Source organism: Muntiacus reevesi, chromosome 18 (assembly GCF_963930625.1).
Source record: "Muntiacus reevesi chromosome 18, mMunRee1.1, whole genome shotgun sequence".
Classification (NCBI taxonomy): Eukaryota; Metazoa; Chordata; class Mammalia; order Artiodactyla; family Cervidae; genus Muntiacus; species Muntiacus reevesi.
Genome location: NC_089266.1, coordinates 34260380 through 34276640, shown reverse-complemented (window position 1 = coordinate 34276640; position 16261 = coordinate 34260380). Strand labels below are relative to the sequence as shown.

General features: G+C 49.1%; 1 protein-coding gene and 6 non-coding genes across 8 annotated transcripts; 5 read left to right on the top strand and 2 right to left on the bottom strand.

Moving 5' to 3' along the window:
* The first annotated feature begins 63 nt into the window (after positions 1 to 63).
* Positions 64 to 136, top strand: TRNAK-UUU (transfer RNA lysine (anticodon UUU)). Its single transcript has one exon. It is a non-coding gene; the product is annotated as a tRNA-Lys (tRNA).
* A 638-nt stretch (positions 137 to 774) lies between these two features.
* Positions 775 to 846, top strand: TRNAQ-CUG (transfer RNA glutamine (anticodon CUG)). Its single transcript has one exon. It is a non-coding gene; the product is annotated as a tRNA-Gln (tRNA).
* Positions 847 to 1288: 442 nt separating this feature from the next.
* Positions 1289 to 1370, bottom strand: TRNAL-UAG (transfer RNA leucine (anticodon UAG)). Its single transcript has one exon. It is a non-coding gene; the product is annotated as a tRNA-Leu (tRNA).
* A 506-nt stretch (positions 1371 to 1876) lies between these two features.
* TRNAR-UCU (transfer RNA arginine (anticodon UCU)) lies at positions 1877 to 1963 on the top strand. The gene is given in 2 exon segments: positions 1877 to 1913; positions 1928 to 1963. It is a non-coding gene; the product is annotated as a tRNA-Arg (tRNA).
* A 571-nt stretch (positions 1964 to 2534) lies between these two features.
* On the bottom strand, positions 2535 to 5005 carry HES7 (hes family bHLH transcription factor 7). 2 transcript variants are annotated; one of them, XM_065908507.1, is made up of 4 exons: positions 4964 to 5005; positions 3960 to 4055; positions 3303 to 3390; positions 2535 to 2998 (listed from the first exon to the last, which is right to left on the bottom strand). In XM_065908507.1, exons 1-4 carry the CDS (start codon positions 5003 to 5005, stop codon positions 2535 to 2537), a joined length of 690 nt encoding a protein of 229 aa, XP_065764579.1. The 2 variants fall into 2 exon arrangements, with proteins under 2 accessions (XP_065764579.1, XP_065764578.1); XM_065908506.1 differs by having other exon boundaries at positions 2535 to 2983.
* Positions 5006 to 6841: 1836 nt separating this feature from the next.
* TRNAG-GCC (transfer RNA glycine (anticodon GCC)) lies at positions 6842 to 6912 on the top strand. The gene has a single exon. It is a non-coding gene; the product is annotated as a tRNA-Gly (tRNA).
* Positions 6913 to 12298: 5386 nt separating this feature from the next.
* LOC136150397 (U6 spliceosomal RNA) lies at positions 12299 to 12403 on the top strand. The gene has a single exon (XR_010659828.1). It is a non-coding gene; the product is annotated as a U6 spliceosomal RNA (small nuclear RNA).
* Positions 12404 to 16261: the final 3858 nt, after the last annotated feature.

Below are 16261 nucleotides of genomic sequence, written 5' to 3'. Positions count from 1 at the left end.
GTGCGCGTCGTTGTGCGATTACTACAAAACTCTTATAGAAAGTAGAAGTGATTTCAGGAGAGAGCCCGGATAGCTCAGTCGGTAGAGCATCAGACTTTTAATCTGAGGGTCCAGGGTTCAAGTCCCTGTTCGGGCGACTACTTTTTCTCTACTGGTGCATGACAATCTTCAGATTTTTCGGTATCGTGAATATTTGTATTCCTTCGAACATAACAGAGGAAAAGAATAATGCAAGTTATTCTCTGGTGTTGAGAGGAAACGGAATTAAAGTGCATCCGGGTTTTATTCAGAAGGCAGAAGGAACGACAGTGGAGTGAGAGCAGAGCTGTTTTAGAGCCGTGCATATGCGAGCCATACGTGTGAATTTAATTAATAAAATTAGGATTAAATTAGTAAAATTAATTAGGAGCCACACGTTATCAGAAGAGTAAAGAAATTGCTGAAATTAAAAAAAAAAATAGCTGAAATTATTATTCGAAATTAATTTTAGTAAAATTTTACTTAACCCAATATATCCTGTCTTATTTTATCATGTAATCAATATTTTAAAATTATTAATGAAATTCAAACTTTTTTCATATTGTCGTTTAATTACGGTGTGTATTTATAATGAAAGCATATTTAGATTCATATTTCAGGTGCTCGATAGTGGTATTCATCTTATCCAACAACTCCGTTCAGTTTGCTTTGTCTCCTGAATGGCAAGGCAGCGAGAAGCAGACTAGGAAGTTTGATAATATATATATAGTCTCTGAAAAGCACTGGAGCGTCGTCGGTTCCATGGTGTAATGGTTAGCACTCTGGACTCTGAATCCAGCGATCCGAGTTCAAATCTCGGTGGAACCTTTATGTTTTCTTTTCACTCCATACCAGTGTTAATACCAGTATTATTCATGAGTTTTGTGTATCATATTCTCTTATGTTCTGAAAGGATCTGAGAGAAAATTAAATTGGATCTTACCTTTTGAGATTTCCAGACTAGATAATTCGAGCTTCTACCACGCCATTAGGAGAATTTGCAGAGTCGCTTCAATATATAGCAAATTGCACTAGTTTTGAATATTATCTTATGTCAAAGCGGAGATCGATAATGGAGATCTGATATTTTTTTTAGAAGTTTCCATTTTGTATTAATTTGGGGCTGGGATGCAGACTTAAGTTCTGTCTGGAATAAAGTTGGTCAGACCGCTACCAGGAGTTTTCATAAAACTAAATTATATTTTAGAAGGAATTTCCTAAATGGTGCTTAGACTTGAGAGGAAAAAAAACAAAAACAAAAACCCTGGTCTGGCAGCGGTGGGATTCGAACCCACGCCTCCGAAGAGACTGGAGCCTAAATCCAGCGCCTTAGACCGCTCGGCCACGCTACCTGCGTGGGGGACTGCCGTCCTCACAGTCCTCCTAAGAGACTAGAAGAGAGGCGGTGGCACTACGAATGATTGTGCTAAATTGGCTGCTTCTTTTAGAATTATGGAGATTCCTTCGGACAGCAGAGCAGAAGGTGACAACGCAGACAGACCAGAAGAAACAAAGGTACACAGAAATTAACAACAAAACCAGTTTATTCTTACGGGTGGGGCCACATCCGGGAGTCGGGTGCGCCTGAACTAGAAGCATTCCCCAAACCTGCAGCTGGAGCTCCACACTCGCTCGCTGGCTCATATTCCGTTGCGCTGTTTCCTCCACGCTTGTGCGCCCTCACTCCCACTTCGCTCACACTCTTTGCGCACGCTACCTCTCCCAAGGAGTCCTCTGAGGTCCAAACCGCGCGCTCCTGTCACGCCCCGCCCAATTCCTTCACAACCCTCCCCCTCCCCTCCCCGCCCTTTTCCCATTCTAGTACCCGTAAGCCGTCGGACGCTGCCGCCCGCCAGGTGGCTCTGTGGCGCAATGGATAGCGCATTGGACTTCTAGTGACGAAAGAGCGATTCAAAGGTTGTGGGTTCGAATCCCACCAGAGTCGATTTTATTTTATTATTTTTTTTTTCTTTTCCTCTTTATCCGGCTTTTTCTTAAAAGGCTCCCACCCTTCTCCCCCTACCCTATTTCAGTGTTTTCCAGCTGGTTTCAGTTCCCACCTCAGCCTACGCTCTGCTCTCTTTTTTACTTACCTGTCTGCCCCGGGACTCGGGCCAAGGAGAGCAGGACTGGGGGCGGGAAACAAGGGGAGGGAAAGTGGGCGTGGACGCCGAGATAAAGGCAGGCCCCTTGGCTCGGGGACACACGGGGATTTGATAACCACTTTATTCCATGCACTAGGGACTCGGGAAGGGACTGGGGCTGGGCTGGGGGCAGAGGGTACAATCCTAGACGCCGGGGGGTGGGGGTGGGGGGCAGGGAGAAGGGACAGGAACCAGGGAAATATATATTTATATAGATACTCTAATATAAACCACATCTCACCCGCGCGCGGCGCCCGCGCGCCCCGCCGCCCTCCCCAACACCTCACCCGGACTCCCGGGTCCCTCCGCTGCCCTCGGGCTGGAGTCTCTACCCCTCCCCCCAGCCCCCGCCCCCACCCCACCCCTCAAAGCTCAGGGCCAAGGTCTCCAGAAAGCGGGCGGCGGGGGCGGCGGGGCCTTGGGCGCCGCGTCTTGTCTGTGAGGCGGCGGCGGCGGCAGCAGTCCGGTGAGGGGGGCCGGCGCGCCGGAATCACCGGCTCGAGGGGAGCAGGGAGACGGGGACCACGCGCAGCGCGGGCTGGGGGGGCCCTTGTGAACTGGGGGGCGCTGGTGGAGCGCGGGGCCGGGCGCTGGGGCGGCGGGGTCCAGCGGTAGGCGCGGCGCAGGGGGCCTGGGCTCTCCCGGTTCCGGCCGGGGCGGCTTGGGGCGCAGGTAACCGTGCAGCGCGGAGAAGAGCTGGGCGCGCGCGGCCGGGCTGGCGTCTTGTGCAAAGGCCGCCAAGCGGAGCAGGCACTCGCGGAATCCCGACAAGTAGCAGCTGGCGAGCGCCTCGGCGTCCTGGGCTGGGGGTCGGGGGACCCCTGAAGGTACGGCCGGCGGGAGGACCGGCGGGCCGGGCAGGGGGTCCCATCGGGGGAGAGGGAAGGGGCGGGGCGCAGAGATACCGAAGCCGGACAGGCGCAGAGACAGAGACATTAAGTCAGATGGACAGACAGAGGGAGAAGAAGAGGGAGACACAGAGACAGACACGCGCGGGTGTTATTATTAACCTCGCCTCGGAGCAAAGCCTGCCACTCCCCAAGCCCACCGTCCTCCGCGGGGTCCTCCCCGTCTACCCAGACCCGGGCCCCAGTGAAACCCCCCACTCCCTCCCTCCGCTGCCCCACCCCCGCGCTGTACCCGGGGGCTCCACCCGGCTTCGCTCCCTCAAGTAGCCCACGGCGAACTCCAGTATCTCTGCTTTCTCCAGCTTCGGGTTCCGGAGGTTCTACAGATGGGAGGGGAGGGCGCAGAGACAGAAAGGGGTGGGGAGAGAGGGGGAAAGTGGCAGGGGGAAGGGAGGGGGATGCGGGAGCTGGGGGTGCCCCCGGATCGCGTTTGCGCGCGGACCGTAGAGTGCGCTACGGAACACCGAGTGGGGATGACCAAGAACGGTCCTGGCCCACCCTGAGACGAAACTGTCCAAACCGAGGGGATGAAACCAACCCACAGTGCGAGGGAGGGGATTTGAACAGCAAACCTAGGGAGTGAAATTAACCACCCTGCTACCTATCTTGGGGAGGGGTCGGAGGTGGGGGAGAGGAAGGAGAATTTACAGACCCAAAGATTGAAACTGACTGACCCTGCGAGTGAAATTTAGAGCCGGGTGTTGAAACTTGCAGACCCGAGGGGTAGCGATGAAGATCGCGTTCTGAGAGCGGGAAAGGGGGCTGGGCTGGAATTCCAAGGTCCCTTGGGGTCAGGGTCTCCAAAGCAGCATATGTCCCTACCCAAGTGGGAAGCCCTGGGACTCGAGGACGGAATGTCTAGGAGCCGGGTGATGGCAGAAGAACTGACCTGGTCCCGGGTCCGCTCCAGTAGCAGCAGCCTCAGTTCTTCCAGGCTGCGGTTGATGCGGTCCCGGCGCCGCTTCTCCACGAGCGGCTTCAGCATCTGCGACCAGCAGGAAAGGGAGAGCGGGGCCGACCCGACCGAGACTCAGCGCGGCCGCGGGGGGGTCGGGATCCCGCCGCTGGGATAGGCCGGCCTCCACCCCTTCCCCAAGACCCCAGAGAGCCTAGGGCCAGGCCCATTCGACCCCTCTCCAATCCCCCTCCCAACGCCCCTGGAGTGAATTTCTGTAGCTCGCCTCCTCTCTCTCCCGGGTCTTCTGCTTTCTCCTCTCTCACTCTTGTCCTCCCTCCTCCCCTCTCTGTGTCTTTCTTCCTCCTCCTCCTTTCTCTCTACGTCTCCGTCTCGTGCAGTCTTTCTCTGTCTCAGTGGAGAACTTTGGGGGCCCGCTTTGCGCCCAGACGCGTGGGCCGCAAGGTGCCGGGCTGAGCTGGCGGCCCTGAGTGTAGAAAGGGAGACACCCAGAGCGCCCGCGCCTCCTCCTCTCCCTCTAACCCGTCTGTGCGGTCACCCTTCTCCACTGGTTCTGAAGTCTTCCACCCGGGCTCGGGCCTCTGGAACCTTCTCTTACAAGGCTGCATTGGGCCAGCGCCCTCTCACAGCCCGCGTGGAGCAAGTGCCCATCCTCTCCGGTTTTTGTTTAACCCTCCTCCCTTAACTCTGTGCTCCTCCTGCTTATTTTACTCAAATTCTGCCGCCGCCCACCCCAAGCCCTCAAAGGCACAAGGTGTCAACTGCCATCACCCACACCCAGACCTCTGCCCCTGCCGCCCACCCAGTTACAGCTCTGACGCTGACCCCTTCTCCATAGTTTACCGCTTCCTCCCCAGCCCCTGGCTCCTCGGGTCCACCCTTCCAGCCCCGCCGTCTCCAGCCTCTTCCCTGACCCTCAGGGACCCTGTCCTCTCCTCAGTTCAGGGACCTCTGCTCCCTCCCCGCCCTCCTCTCACCTTGGGGCCGTCCCTATTCTCGGCTCGATCCCGGGTGACCATCGCTCCTCCGGACCCTAGTGTGGACCGAGTCTCCGCTCTCCTTGAGTCTTATATCTCGCAGGCCCCGAGTAGGGGGGAGGTTAGGACCCGGGCCCGCCCCTTCAGGATCCCACAGGACTCGACCCCGGGCTCGAGGCTCCCGGAAAGGGGAGGGGCACAAGGGGGAGGAGGAAAGGTGGAAATGGTCTGGGAGTGTGGGAAATGAGGGGCCGGTGCGGCACCGGCTGGTTTAAGGACCATAAGGCTGTATAATGAGGCGGGAACCTAGCTGAAGGGAAGTTATTAGAGGAAGAGGGAGTTGGAGTAATTTGGGGACAGAACTCAGGAAGGGAGTTCAGAGTTCCCCCACCCTGCACCCATTCATTATTTCAGCTTTCTTGGGAGCTCACTGTACCCCCACTAACACTGAAATAAAAAGTTAGCACCCCTCAGCCCCTAGGCTGGATCCTATACACCTTTCCCCCCAAAGTCACCTCCTACTTGGGATAGTGAGTCACCTGAGTGTGCTGGCTGGATCTAATTCACCAGGGACTTTGTCTGGAGGTGGAAGAAGCTCTGTGCGATCTAAGTCAGTCATATTCAGTTCCCCTAACATCTATGCACTCATTGTGACCACTGGGCACTGGTCTAGGCTGGGACCCTTCATGCTGAGATATAGGCTGGAGGCCTGGTTTATCCCTGCAAGTTCCAGTGGAAGAGGATTGTTGTTAAGTAGCTATTTTAGAAGGACGGTGAAGTAGGTGCCCAGGGAAAGGGTCATCATGAGGGATGGCTAGACTGGGGCAGGGGAAAGCCTCATGGAAGAGGTAGGGAGGCTTTGAAGCACCGGTGGAAAGGTCTTTCCAGTTAGAAGTATTTGATTAAAAACTAACCATAGGTGGGAGGGGGGATCGGGATGGGGAATACGTGTAACTCTGTGGCTGATTCGTGTCAATGTATGACAAAACCCACTGAAATGTTGTGAACTAATTGGCCTCGAACTAATAAAATAAAATTAAAAAAAAAAAAAAACTAACCATAGAAGATTCAGGCCCAGGGCTGCCAGGTCATCACCTGACACAAGTGTGCTCCGGGGTTCTTCACTCCTCCGAACCCCTAGTGATTATAGTGGAGCAAAGAGCAGGCAGTTTTCTTTAAAAGATAAAAAAGGGAACAAAAAAAGGGATCAACACCCACCTCAAACCAAGAGCATGACACTCTGCGGAATGATGCCTGAGACTTGGAAACTTCAGGACAAAGTTCCTGAGAAGATAAAATCAGAGATTTAACAGGTCGGCAAGAACGCCAGGGAGGGACACAAAACAGGGTTGCTGACTGAGTTAGAAGACAGCTTCGCAATCAGAGACGGATAGGGCTCCTCCGAGCCCTCCCAGCTCCCTTCCACAACTTGGTTTTTTTTCCACGGAGTCTGCTTTGGCAAAGTCCGAGCTAGAGGAGCGCAGACCTTGGGGAGGGCGCTCCCATTTGCAGTCAGGAAGCCCAGCACATGCCACCTCCCGCTACCTGAGCCAAATGGGAGCGCAGATGTATGGCCTCAGAAGCCCCCGCTGCCCCCCTCCTTGGGAACCTGGTCTCGGGCTGAGTTTTTGTCACCTGCACGCGAGGCTCGGGGCCCCGGGCAGTTCGCACCCTGGTGTGGGGCCGCCCCTGGCCATATGGGGCGACTTTATGACCCGGTGACCGGATCCAGGCGGAAGGAAGGATGACTCGGGGCTCCACCCACGTCTACTATTGGGACTGTTCCTCTGCCCTGCCCCGGGCTAGAAAGTCACTTGAAGATGGTCGCCACGGTGCTTTACAAGATGAGATAGATCCACCAAACCCTGAAGCATACCTGCATTGGTGGTTCAGTGGTAGAATTCTCGCCTGCCACGCGGGAGGCCCGGGTTCGATTCCCGGCCAATGCATCAGGTGTTCTTTTCTTTTCCTTTCCCCAAAGATGTCTGTAATTCTTGTTTAAGATTTCTACCAAATATTAATATTTAACTTTTTAACTTTGTGTGAAAGTATGAGACTTCGGGTCGAGAGCCTGATTCCGAACGTCCTCACACCCCCATCCTCCCAGACTGGGATCCGGCTGTCCACACCGCTCCTTCTACCCCTCACTTCCCCGCCCGCACCTCCGCAGGCGTGACCCTGAGAAAGGACCGCGCGACGGGATCCCTGCCCCGGGGGTCCTTTCAGCCCTCCGCGGGGGAGGCGCGAGGTTGTCCCTGCCCTCAAGTTCTAAGACCCTGGCTTTTCTTTCCTTTCCTCTTCCTCGCCCTTTCTCTTATTTTCTATCCTCTGGAACCCGGTTTCTTATTTCTAAGTCCACGGTCACGGCCTTTTTATGTCCCGCCGTTTTTCAGCGTCTCTGTCTCCGTCTTTTTCACATTCTTTCCAGGTCTCCTGACTTCTGCGCTGGGTCTCTCTGGGTCTTGCGTGGTCTCTGCATATCTGGCTCCGGGTCTCCCTGGTCTCTGGGATGGTCGCTCCAGGACTCCGTGGCCGCTCGCCGCTCGGCCCTCTGCGCTCCCACGCTCCGGCCATCCCTTGGGAAGCTCGCTCACACCTCCAGGTTCCTGCCTCTCCCCGCCCGCCTCTTCCCGGCCGCTTTGATCCCGCACGCGTCGGGTCAGCAGGTGGCCGGGCTCCCGCCGACTGCCGCGGCCACTTGTGAGTGAGGGCAGGGGGCCGGGTCCCTCGGGCTCCGGCGCTGGTTTTCCTCCGGCTTCCCCCGCCCTCGACTTCCCTCCGCGCCCCTCCTCCCGACACGGGCTCAGGCTGCTGCGGGCCCGCGTCTCTGGGCCACTGAATCTGGGGTCTGCATCTTGTTTGTGTTGGTCTCTCTCTCAGGAACTCGCCCGGAGTCCGTGTCTGTCTCTGGATCCTGACTCCAGTCTCTTTCAACTTCATCTGGGCTAGGCTCGAAGTCTTCCTTTTCTATCGCTGGATTGTGTGAGCGACTGGGAATGCTCTCTTCTCAATTCTAAACCATGACAGTGGCCCCTAGAAGAAAACTCTACAACAGTCTGGGCATTTGTATGTCTATGTGAGCAGCCCCTGTACTCAATCACAAAGCCGCTATTTCTGGCGTGCCTCTTGTGCACCAAGTGTTATTAGGCATTGAGGGTACCTTGGATCTGAACTCTCCTGCTACTTACATTATGGTGGGGGGAGGGGAAACAGAAAATGACTAAGAAAACAGAAAGTAATATAAGATGGCTATGAGGGTGGGGGAGGGGCAGCCCCGTCCTGGCAATGACTTGAGAGTGCAGGGCTAGTTTACTCTGGTGATCATATAATAGGAAACATTTTGTATTCTATGACAACTTAATCACCAAAGGGATGTTGCCTATAAGTTTAAGTTACACATAATGGCCCATCTTTGGGAGTCCTGCCTCCCAGGTAATGAGCATTAAGTTAAAATACCTTTGTTTAGCTCCCAGGAAACATCCTGACCTGGACTGCCTGTCAGCACCTGCAGGAAGAAATTAACACAGTCTTGACCAAAACCAATACATGTTTAACTTTATTTCTTCCCCTTTTTGGTATACAAGAAGCCTGAATTCTAACTCAGGCCAGATGGTTCTTTGAAACAGGAGTCCACCATCTCCTTGGTCTGCTGGCTCTCCAAGCAAAGTAGTTATTCCTCTCCCCCTAACAACTGTCTCCCTCTCTCTCTCTCTCTCTCTCTCTCTCTCTCTCTCTCTCTCTCTCTCTCTCTCTCTCTCTCTCTCTTTTTAACTGTCTCTCATTTTATCGGCTTGTAGCTACAAGCAGTGGGAGCTTCCACTTGGTAAGCCGGTCAAGAACCTTGCTGATCATGGCCACCTGGGCTTGGTTGGGGAATCCTCGAGTAAGCTGCCAGGACCCATTGTCCGGAGGATCTGCCCTTCAGAATTCCCTGGGATAGTATGGAGTGCCCTAGCACTTGACAGCGAAATGGACATTTGAGAGCTAGCAGGCTCCATACTGTTGGGTAAGTCATTCTGGTGTCTACAACCAGAAACCTTATTTCCTCTTTTTTTGGAACTTTTTCTCTGGAATACGCCAATTTGTTTTGTATTTTAGTAAGTAGCTTGTTAGAGAGAGGCAAGCGTTGTTGAAACTTTTACCTGGTTTGTGAACTGATTCCTTAGTTTCTTTGGATGCTAGCATATTTGTGTGCCATTTGTGGGATTTTTTTGTCTTGTACTTTGGTATTTTAAAATGGGAGAAGGGACTTCTTGGTAGTCCAGTGGTTAAGAATCTGCCTTGCATTTCAGGGGACACTGATTTGATCCTGGTCAGGGCGACTTAACAGCAGCAGCAGGGAGCTAGGATCCTACATGCCTTGGAGCAGCTAAGCCCACTGGCGCACCGCAACTACTGAAGCCTGTATGCTGCAATGAGTCTTCAGTTCAATTCAGTCACTCAGTCGTGTCCAATTCTTTGCGACCCCATGAACCGCAGCACACCAGACCTCCCTGTCCATCACCAACTCCCGGAGTCCACCCAAACCCATGTCCATTGAGTTGGTGATGCCATCCAACCATCTCATCCTCTGTCATCCCCTTTTCCTCCTGCCCTCAATCTTTCTTAGCATCAGGGTCTTTTCAAATGACTCAGCTCTTCACATCAGGTGGCCAAAGTATTGGAGTTTCAGCTTCAGCATCAGTCCTTCCAATGAACACCCAGGACTGATCTCCTTTAGGATGAACTGGTTGGATCTCCTTACACTCCAAGGGATTCTCAAGAGTCTTCTCCAACACCACATTCAAAAGCATCAGTTCTTCTGCGCTTAGCTTTCTTTATAGTCCAACTCTCACATCCATACATGACCACTGGAAAAACCATAACCTTGACTAGATGGACCTTTGTTGACAAAGTAATATCTCTGCTTTTTAATATGCTATCTAGGTTGGTCATAACTTTCCTTCCAAAGAGTAAGCATCTTTTAATTTCATGGCTGCAGTCACCATCTGCAGTGATTTTGGAACCCAGAAAAATAAAGTCTGCCACTGTTTCTACTGTTTCTCCATCTATTTGCCATGAAGTGATGGGACCAGATGCCATGATCTTAGTTTTCTGAATGTTGAGCTTTAAGTCAACTTTTTTACTCTCCTCTTTAACTTTCATCAAGAGGCTCTTTAGTTCTTCTTCACTTTCTGCCATAAGGGTGGTGTCATCTGCATATTTGAGGTTATTGGTATTTCTCCCAGCAATCTTGATTCCAGTTTGTGGTTCTTCCAGCTTAGCGTTTCTCATGATGTACTCTGCATATAAGTTAAATAAGCAGGGTGACAATGTACAGCCTTGATGTACTCCTTTTCTATTTGGAACCAGTCTGTTGTTCCATGTCCAGTTCTAACTGTTGCCTCCTGAGCTGCATACAGATTTCTCAAGAGGCAGGTCAGGTGGTCTGCTTTCCCATCTCTTTCAGAATTTTCCACAGTTTATAGTTGCAGCCAAATGAATAAAATCAACAATTTTAAAAACATAAAAATAAATAAAATGAGGAACGTTTCAACTATCTCTAAAGAAAGTCCTCTGATGTACATTTTGGATAAACAATCTGATTACAGCCGAGAACTGAGAACTCATGAGTGTGAAGAATCTATTTTACTGAAGCACTTCGTGGCCACAGTACCTGTTAGGGTCTCTAAAAGGGCTTTAGGCGCAGTTACCTTGGGCCCCTGCACCAAGTACTGCTACCCTTGCTGTGTTAATTACGTCATTTGCAGTCTCCTGTGTCATTGGTGTATGTAAAACCCCAAGACCAAACTTGAGGGTCTGTTTAGGATTTTCTGTTGTCCTTTGAGTTTTACATTTCGTTTGGTACTGTTTCTCCATTTACAACCAAATTAATTTTGTGATATTTAAAGCTTTTTACTGATGTCAAATGGAAGAAAGTAACAACAGGGGGGAAAAAACCTGTAGAACATTCCCAGAGAGAAGAGAAAAATTCCACGGGGTTCCTAAAATCAGCAAAAGCCCCATCCCAGAATTCAGCCCAGTTGGTTGATGCCAAAGCAGCAAGGCATGCTTTGGATAGTTAGAAATGATTAATTGCTATTTATGGTTTTATGGTGGCTGTTCTGGGAAGAAGTAGGGAAGAATGAGAAAATCCTTTATGTGTAAGCACTTGTGCTGTTACATCAGGGAAAATAAGGAAGGGAATGAGAGTGAGAATATGTTACTTCAAACATTATCTCCTAAAGCCAAGCAAGCTATCTTAGCCACTCCATGTGTTATGCCAAAAAATCCACTCATTTTACCACCTTCTGTTCCTGCTGCTGCTAAGTCACTTCAGTTGTGTCCGACTCTGTGCGACCCCATAGACGGCAGCCCACCAAGCTCCCACGTCCCTGGGATTCTCTAGGCAAGAACACTAGAGTGGGTTGCCATTTCCTTCTCCAATGCATGAAAGTGAAAAATGAAAGTGAAGTCGCTCAGTCGTGTCCGACTCTTAGCAACCCCATGGACTGCAGCCCACAAGGCTCCTCCATCCATGGGATTTTCTAGGCAAGAATACTTGAGTGGGGTGCCATTGCCTTCTCCCCTTCTGTTCCTGCCTAGCCCCAATTCCTGACTGGGGCTCAGGACTTCCCCTCCTCATAGAGATCAATTAGGAAATCCTGTGTCTGCAACCCACTCCAGTATTCTTGCCTGGAGAATCCAATGGACAGAGGAGCCTGGCAGGCTGCAGTCCATAACATCACACAGAGTCAGACACAACTGAAGTGACCTAGCACGCACGCAGGCACGTGTTAGTTTCTGGGGTACAGGGGCTTGGTCTGGTAATATAAGACCCAACAGGGCACCCAGTTTGGGCCAGAAGCCACCCCTGGGGCAGGACAATTTCTCTTAGGTTATCTCATAGTGGGCCTGCAAATGACCAGCTGGCCGGCCTTCTCAGACTTGTTTAGTTGGAAAGATGGAAACCCTCCTTTATAGGGAGGATCCGCTATACCTGAAGCACACTTGACCCCTGAACCAAATTGGAACCCCAGTGAGAGGAGACGGGCCTTATGAGAGCACCACTTATTAGTGCATCTGGACAGGGCCTTCCAAAGGGGAACCAAAGAAAAAAGAGTCTGAACAAAATACAAGAAACTCAGCAAAACAAACGAAAGCCTTTCTGAATCTTTGGAAAGGATTTATCAGGCCTACAAACATCAAACTATGCAGATCCCAAGGCCCCTGAAAATATTAGAATGGTAAAGTGTCTCGGATATTAGGAGAAACCTGCAGAGATGAGATGGGGCATTTGAAATGAACCCTTCTCAATTGGTAGATGTGTCTTTTACACTGTTTAACAAGAAGTGCATGCTTTGGCAGCACATATACTAAAATTGGAATGATATAGATAAATTAGCATGGCCCCTGTGCAAAAGGATGACAGGCAAATTCAATGAATTTTTTTTACTATATTTCAATAATTTTTTTCTTTTTTAAGAAAAGAATAAACTGGGACTTCCCCGGTGGCTTAGATTCCTCGTTCCCAGTGCAGGCAACCTGGGTTCAATCTGTAGTCAGGGAACTAGATCCCACAAGCCACAACTAAAGATCGCTCCTGCCACAACTAAGACCTGGTGCAGTCAAATAAATTTTTTTAAAAAAAGAATGAATCAAGCAAGCTCATTGCTGGAGGGGAGAGTGCTGCAGCTCCTTTGAGGAGAAAGAAGGTATGAAATGTTCATTTTGGAGAATAGGAAAGCAAGCCTTCTAGGATAGAATAGGATTTCTAGGCAGGTTGCAAGTCCATTTGAGATGTGCCATCAAAAATTACAATTTCAAAGGTGAATTCACCATGAAGCCAATGAAATGTACACTTTTAGGACCCATCACTTAAACACACCTCTCTGAGGGTCCTAGCAACAGGTTCACATGATCATATGCTTCTATAAAATTTGCCAAAATAGATATTTTAACTGCAAATGGTAAAGACCACTGTCTGTTTTCACTCCAACTTCCCCTCTGTCACGCAGTCCCCACGTGTTGAAGTGGCTGTGGGCATTTGGGGATATGTAAATTGCTAATTCGGTTACTGTGGTTCCCAGTCACTTCCACACAAAGTTAGCCCAGCCATCTTGGTGTGGGAATGGCTTCCAGGGAAACTCCTGTCACCTGTGCCCACTCATTAGGCGTCCTGCCTTGCAAGTGCAAAGCCAGAGGGCACAGGTGACATGAATGATCCAGGGGCTCTGGTTAACTATAAGTACATGGGTGGTAGAGGAAAAATGATATTTGAAATATACAAAGTCAGTAGCCAGTCTGTTGAGAGTATTAGAGGTGTAGGCAGGCAATTAGTTAATACCAGTAAGTTATTTTTTCTGGTCTTTGTTTCACTGTAAATATTACTTTTTGTACCTAGTTTAACATTATTTTCTTAAAAAACTCTCACCCCTGCCCCAAACAATCATATACACTTCAGGCTGGTTGTGAGACCAGTTGGCCTGGTTGGTTGATTGTGTTCTCCAGCCATTTCTCCTGGAGGGCATTCCCAAGAGCATTTCCAGGGTCTAAGGGGATGGGATGGGGTCTCTGGATGACACACCTCCATGTCAGTGCAGGCCTGTGTGCATGTCCTTTTGTGGTTGTGTCTATGTATGAACATAGTGTGTGTATGAGTGTCTGGGCTTCCAGCCTCTTCCTGGGCGCCGGCTTAACACCGGGTAGCATCTGGGCTTGGGGGAGGGGAGCTCGTGTCCCACACGCGCTGGGGCCCTAGGGAGGCGGAGGCGGGGAAGGAACGGAGACAGCACAGCTGGCCTAGTGTGGCGCTTCCCCTCCCCCGCTGTGACGTCTTCCCAGGCCTGGGATCCGAGGCGCAGCTCCTCCCCGTTTGTTCTTCAAAGAGCTGGCTGGCTTCCTGGGACCCCCTGGGTCCTGGGAAGGCGGGGGCGGGGACGGGGGCAGTTCCCCCGGATGATTGAGACCTGGGGGTTGGGGGTGGGGAAGTAGGAGGCCCAGGCCCCTGGGCCAAGGGAAGAATCAGGAGAGAAGATCTCTGTAGAGCCCCAAACAAAACGCAATAATCCCTGGCCTTCTGGGGCACAGGTTCTTGGAAAAAGTCAAAGGTACATTATACTAAACTTATCATTTGTCAGTTGGTGATAAGAGCTAAAAAGCTAAATGTAGCAAGAAAGCGGAGTGGAGATTAGGAATTGTGACTTTAAGGCTCAGATCAGGGAAGGACTCACTGAGAAGGTGAAATATAAAGAGGTGAGGCCAAAAAAAAAAAAGCACGTTGCTTTCCAAATATGGGGGGGAAAATGGTTGCTTTTCAGATACAAAAATAAAGGGTGAGGCCACATGCTACAGGGCCACCTGAGGGAAGAGCATTCCAGTCAGATGGACAGGCTGAATAGGACAACCTGCCGGACTTGTCAAAGGAACAGAGAGCAGCAGGGGGCAGAGTGGGGTTGTCTGGAGTGGAGGTAGCAAGTGCAGGAGTTGTAGGAGGTCAGATCAGATCAGAGCCACAAAGTGGGAGGCTGATTATGTAGAACCTTCTACCCCATTGCAAGTACTTTGTCATCTCAATGTAATGTGAAGTCATTGGAGGACTTCTTCCCTCCTTTTTTGTTTTTGGAAATTTTAATTTTTATATAATTTCAAACTTTCAGAAAAAATACAAAAATCATACAAGGATTATACATCAACTATACTTCAATTTTAAAAAAATAGAATAATACAAGGAACTCTTGTATATGCTCTTCCCAGGTCTATTAATTGTTTACATTTGTTTCATTTGCTTTTTCATTTTCCTCCAAATATAATATAGGTATAAAATATTTGTTTTCTGAATCCTTTGGGGGTAAATAAAAAATATCAAGTCCTTTTGCTTGTTGTTACTCAGTATGTTTTATGAGGACAAAGACATTTGTGGTGTAATAGTACAGCTATCAATATCAGGATATTAAAATAAACATAATACCATTATTTAATGCCAGTCCATACTTAAATTTCCTCAAGTGTTTCAGTGGTATCTTTTATAACCCCTTTTTCCCAGTTCAGGCTTCTACACTGCATTTAGTTGTTATGGCTCTTCAGTTTCACTTAATCCAAAAAATTCTTGATCTTTAGTTTCTTAATATAATCCTGGAATTCTTTAAAAATTTTATTGAAGTATAATTAATCTACAATGTTGTGTTAATTTCTGCCCTACATCAAAGTGTCTGTTATACTATACGTATTTTTTCATATTTTTTTCCATTATCATTTATCACAAGATATTGAATGTAGTTTTGTACTGTTACAGTAGGACCTTGCTGTTAATCCATCCTACATATAATAGTTTGCATCTACTAATCCCAAAGTTCCAATCCTTCCCTTCCCACTCCTCCTCCCCCTTGGCAACCAAGTCTGTTTTCTCTGTCTGTGAGTTTCTGTTTCATAGGTATGTTCATTTGCATTGTATTTTAGATTCCATATATAAGTGATATCATATGGTATTACTATTTGTCTTTCTCTTTCTGACTTACTTGACTTAGTATGATAACCAATAGGTCCATCCATGTTGCTGCAAGTGGCATTATTTCCTTGTTTTTGATGCCTGAGTAATATCCCATTGTATATATACACATCTTCATTATCCATTCCTCTGTTGATAGACATTTTTGTTGTTTCCATGTCCTAGCTATTACAAGTAGTGCTACTATGAACATAGAGGAGCATGTATATTTTCAAATTATAGTTTTTTCTGGATAAATGCCCAGAATAGGGATTGTAGGATCATGTGGTAACTCTATTTTTAGTTTTTAAAGGAACCTTTATACTCTTCTCCATAGTGGCTGTACCAATTGACATTTCCACCAGCAGTGTAGGAAGATTACTTTTTCTTCACACTGCCTTCAGCATTTATTATTTGTCGACATTTTGTTGATGGCCATTCTGACCAGAGTGAGGAGATACCTCATTATCATTTTGATATGCATGTCTATAATAATTTGTGATATTGAGCATTTTTTCATGTGCCTTTTGGCCATCTGTATGTCTTCTCTGGAGAAATGCCCGTTTAGATCTTCTACCCATTTTTTGCTTTTTTTTTTTCTAAATACTGAACCATATGAGCTATTTGTATATTTTGGAAATCAGTCCCTTGTTGGTTGCATCCTTTACAGATATTTGTCCTGTTCTGTAGGCTATCTTTTTGTCTATGGTTTCTTGTGCTGTGCAGAAGCTTTTAATTAGGTCCCATTTGTTTGTTTTTGTTTTTATTTCCATTATTCTAGGAGAGGAATCCAAAAAGATATTGCTGCAATTTATGTCAAAGAGTGTTCTGCC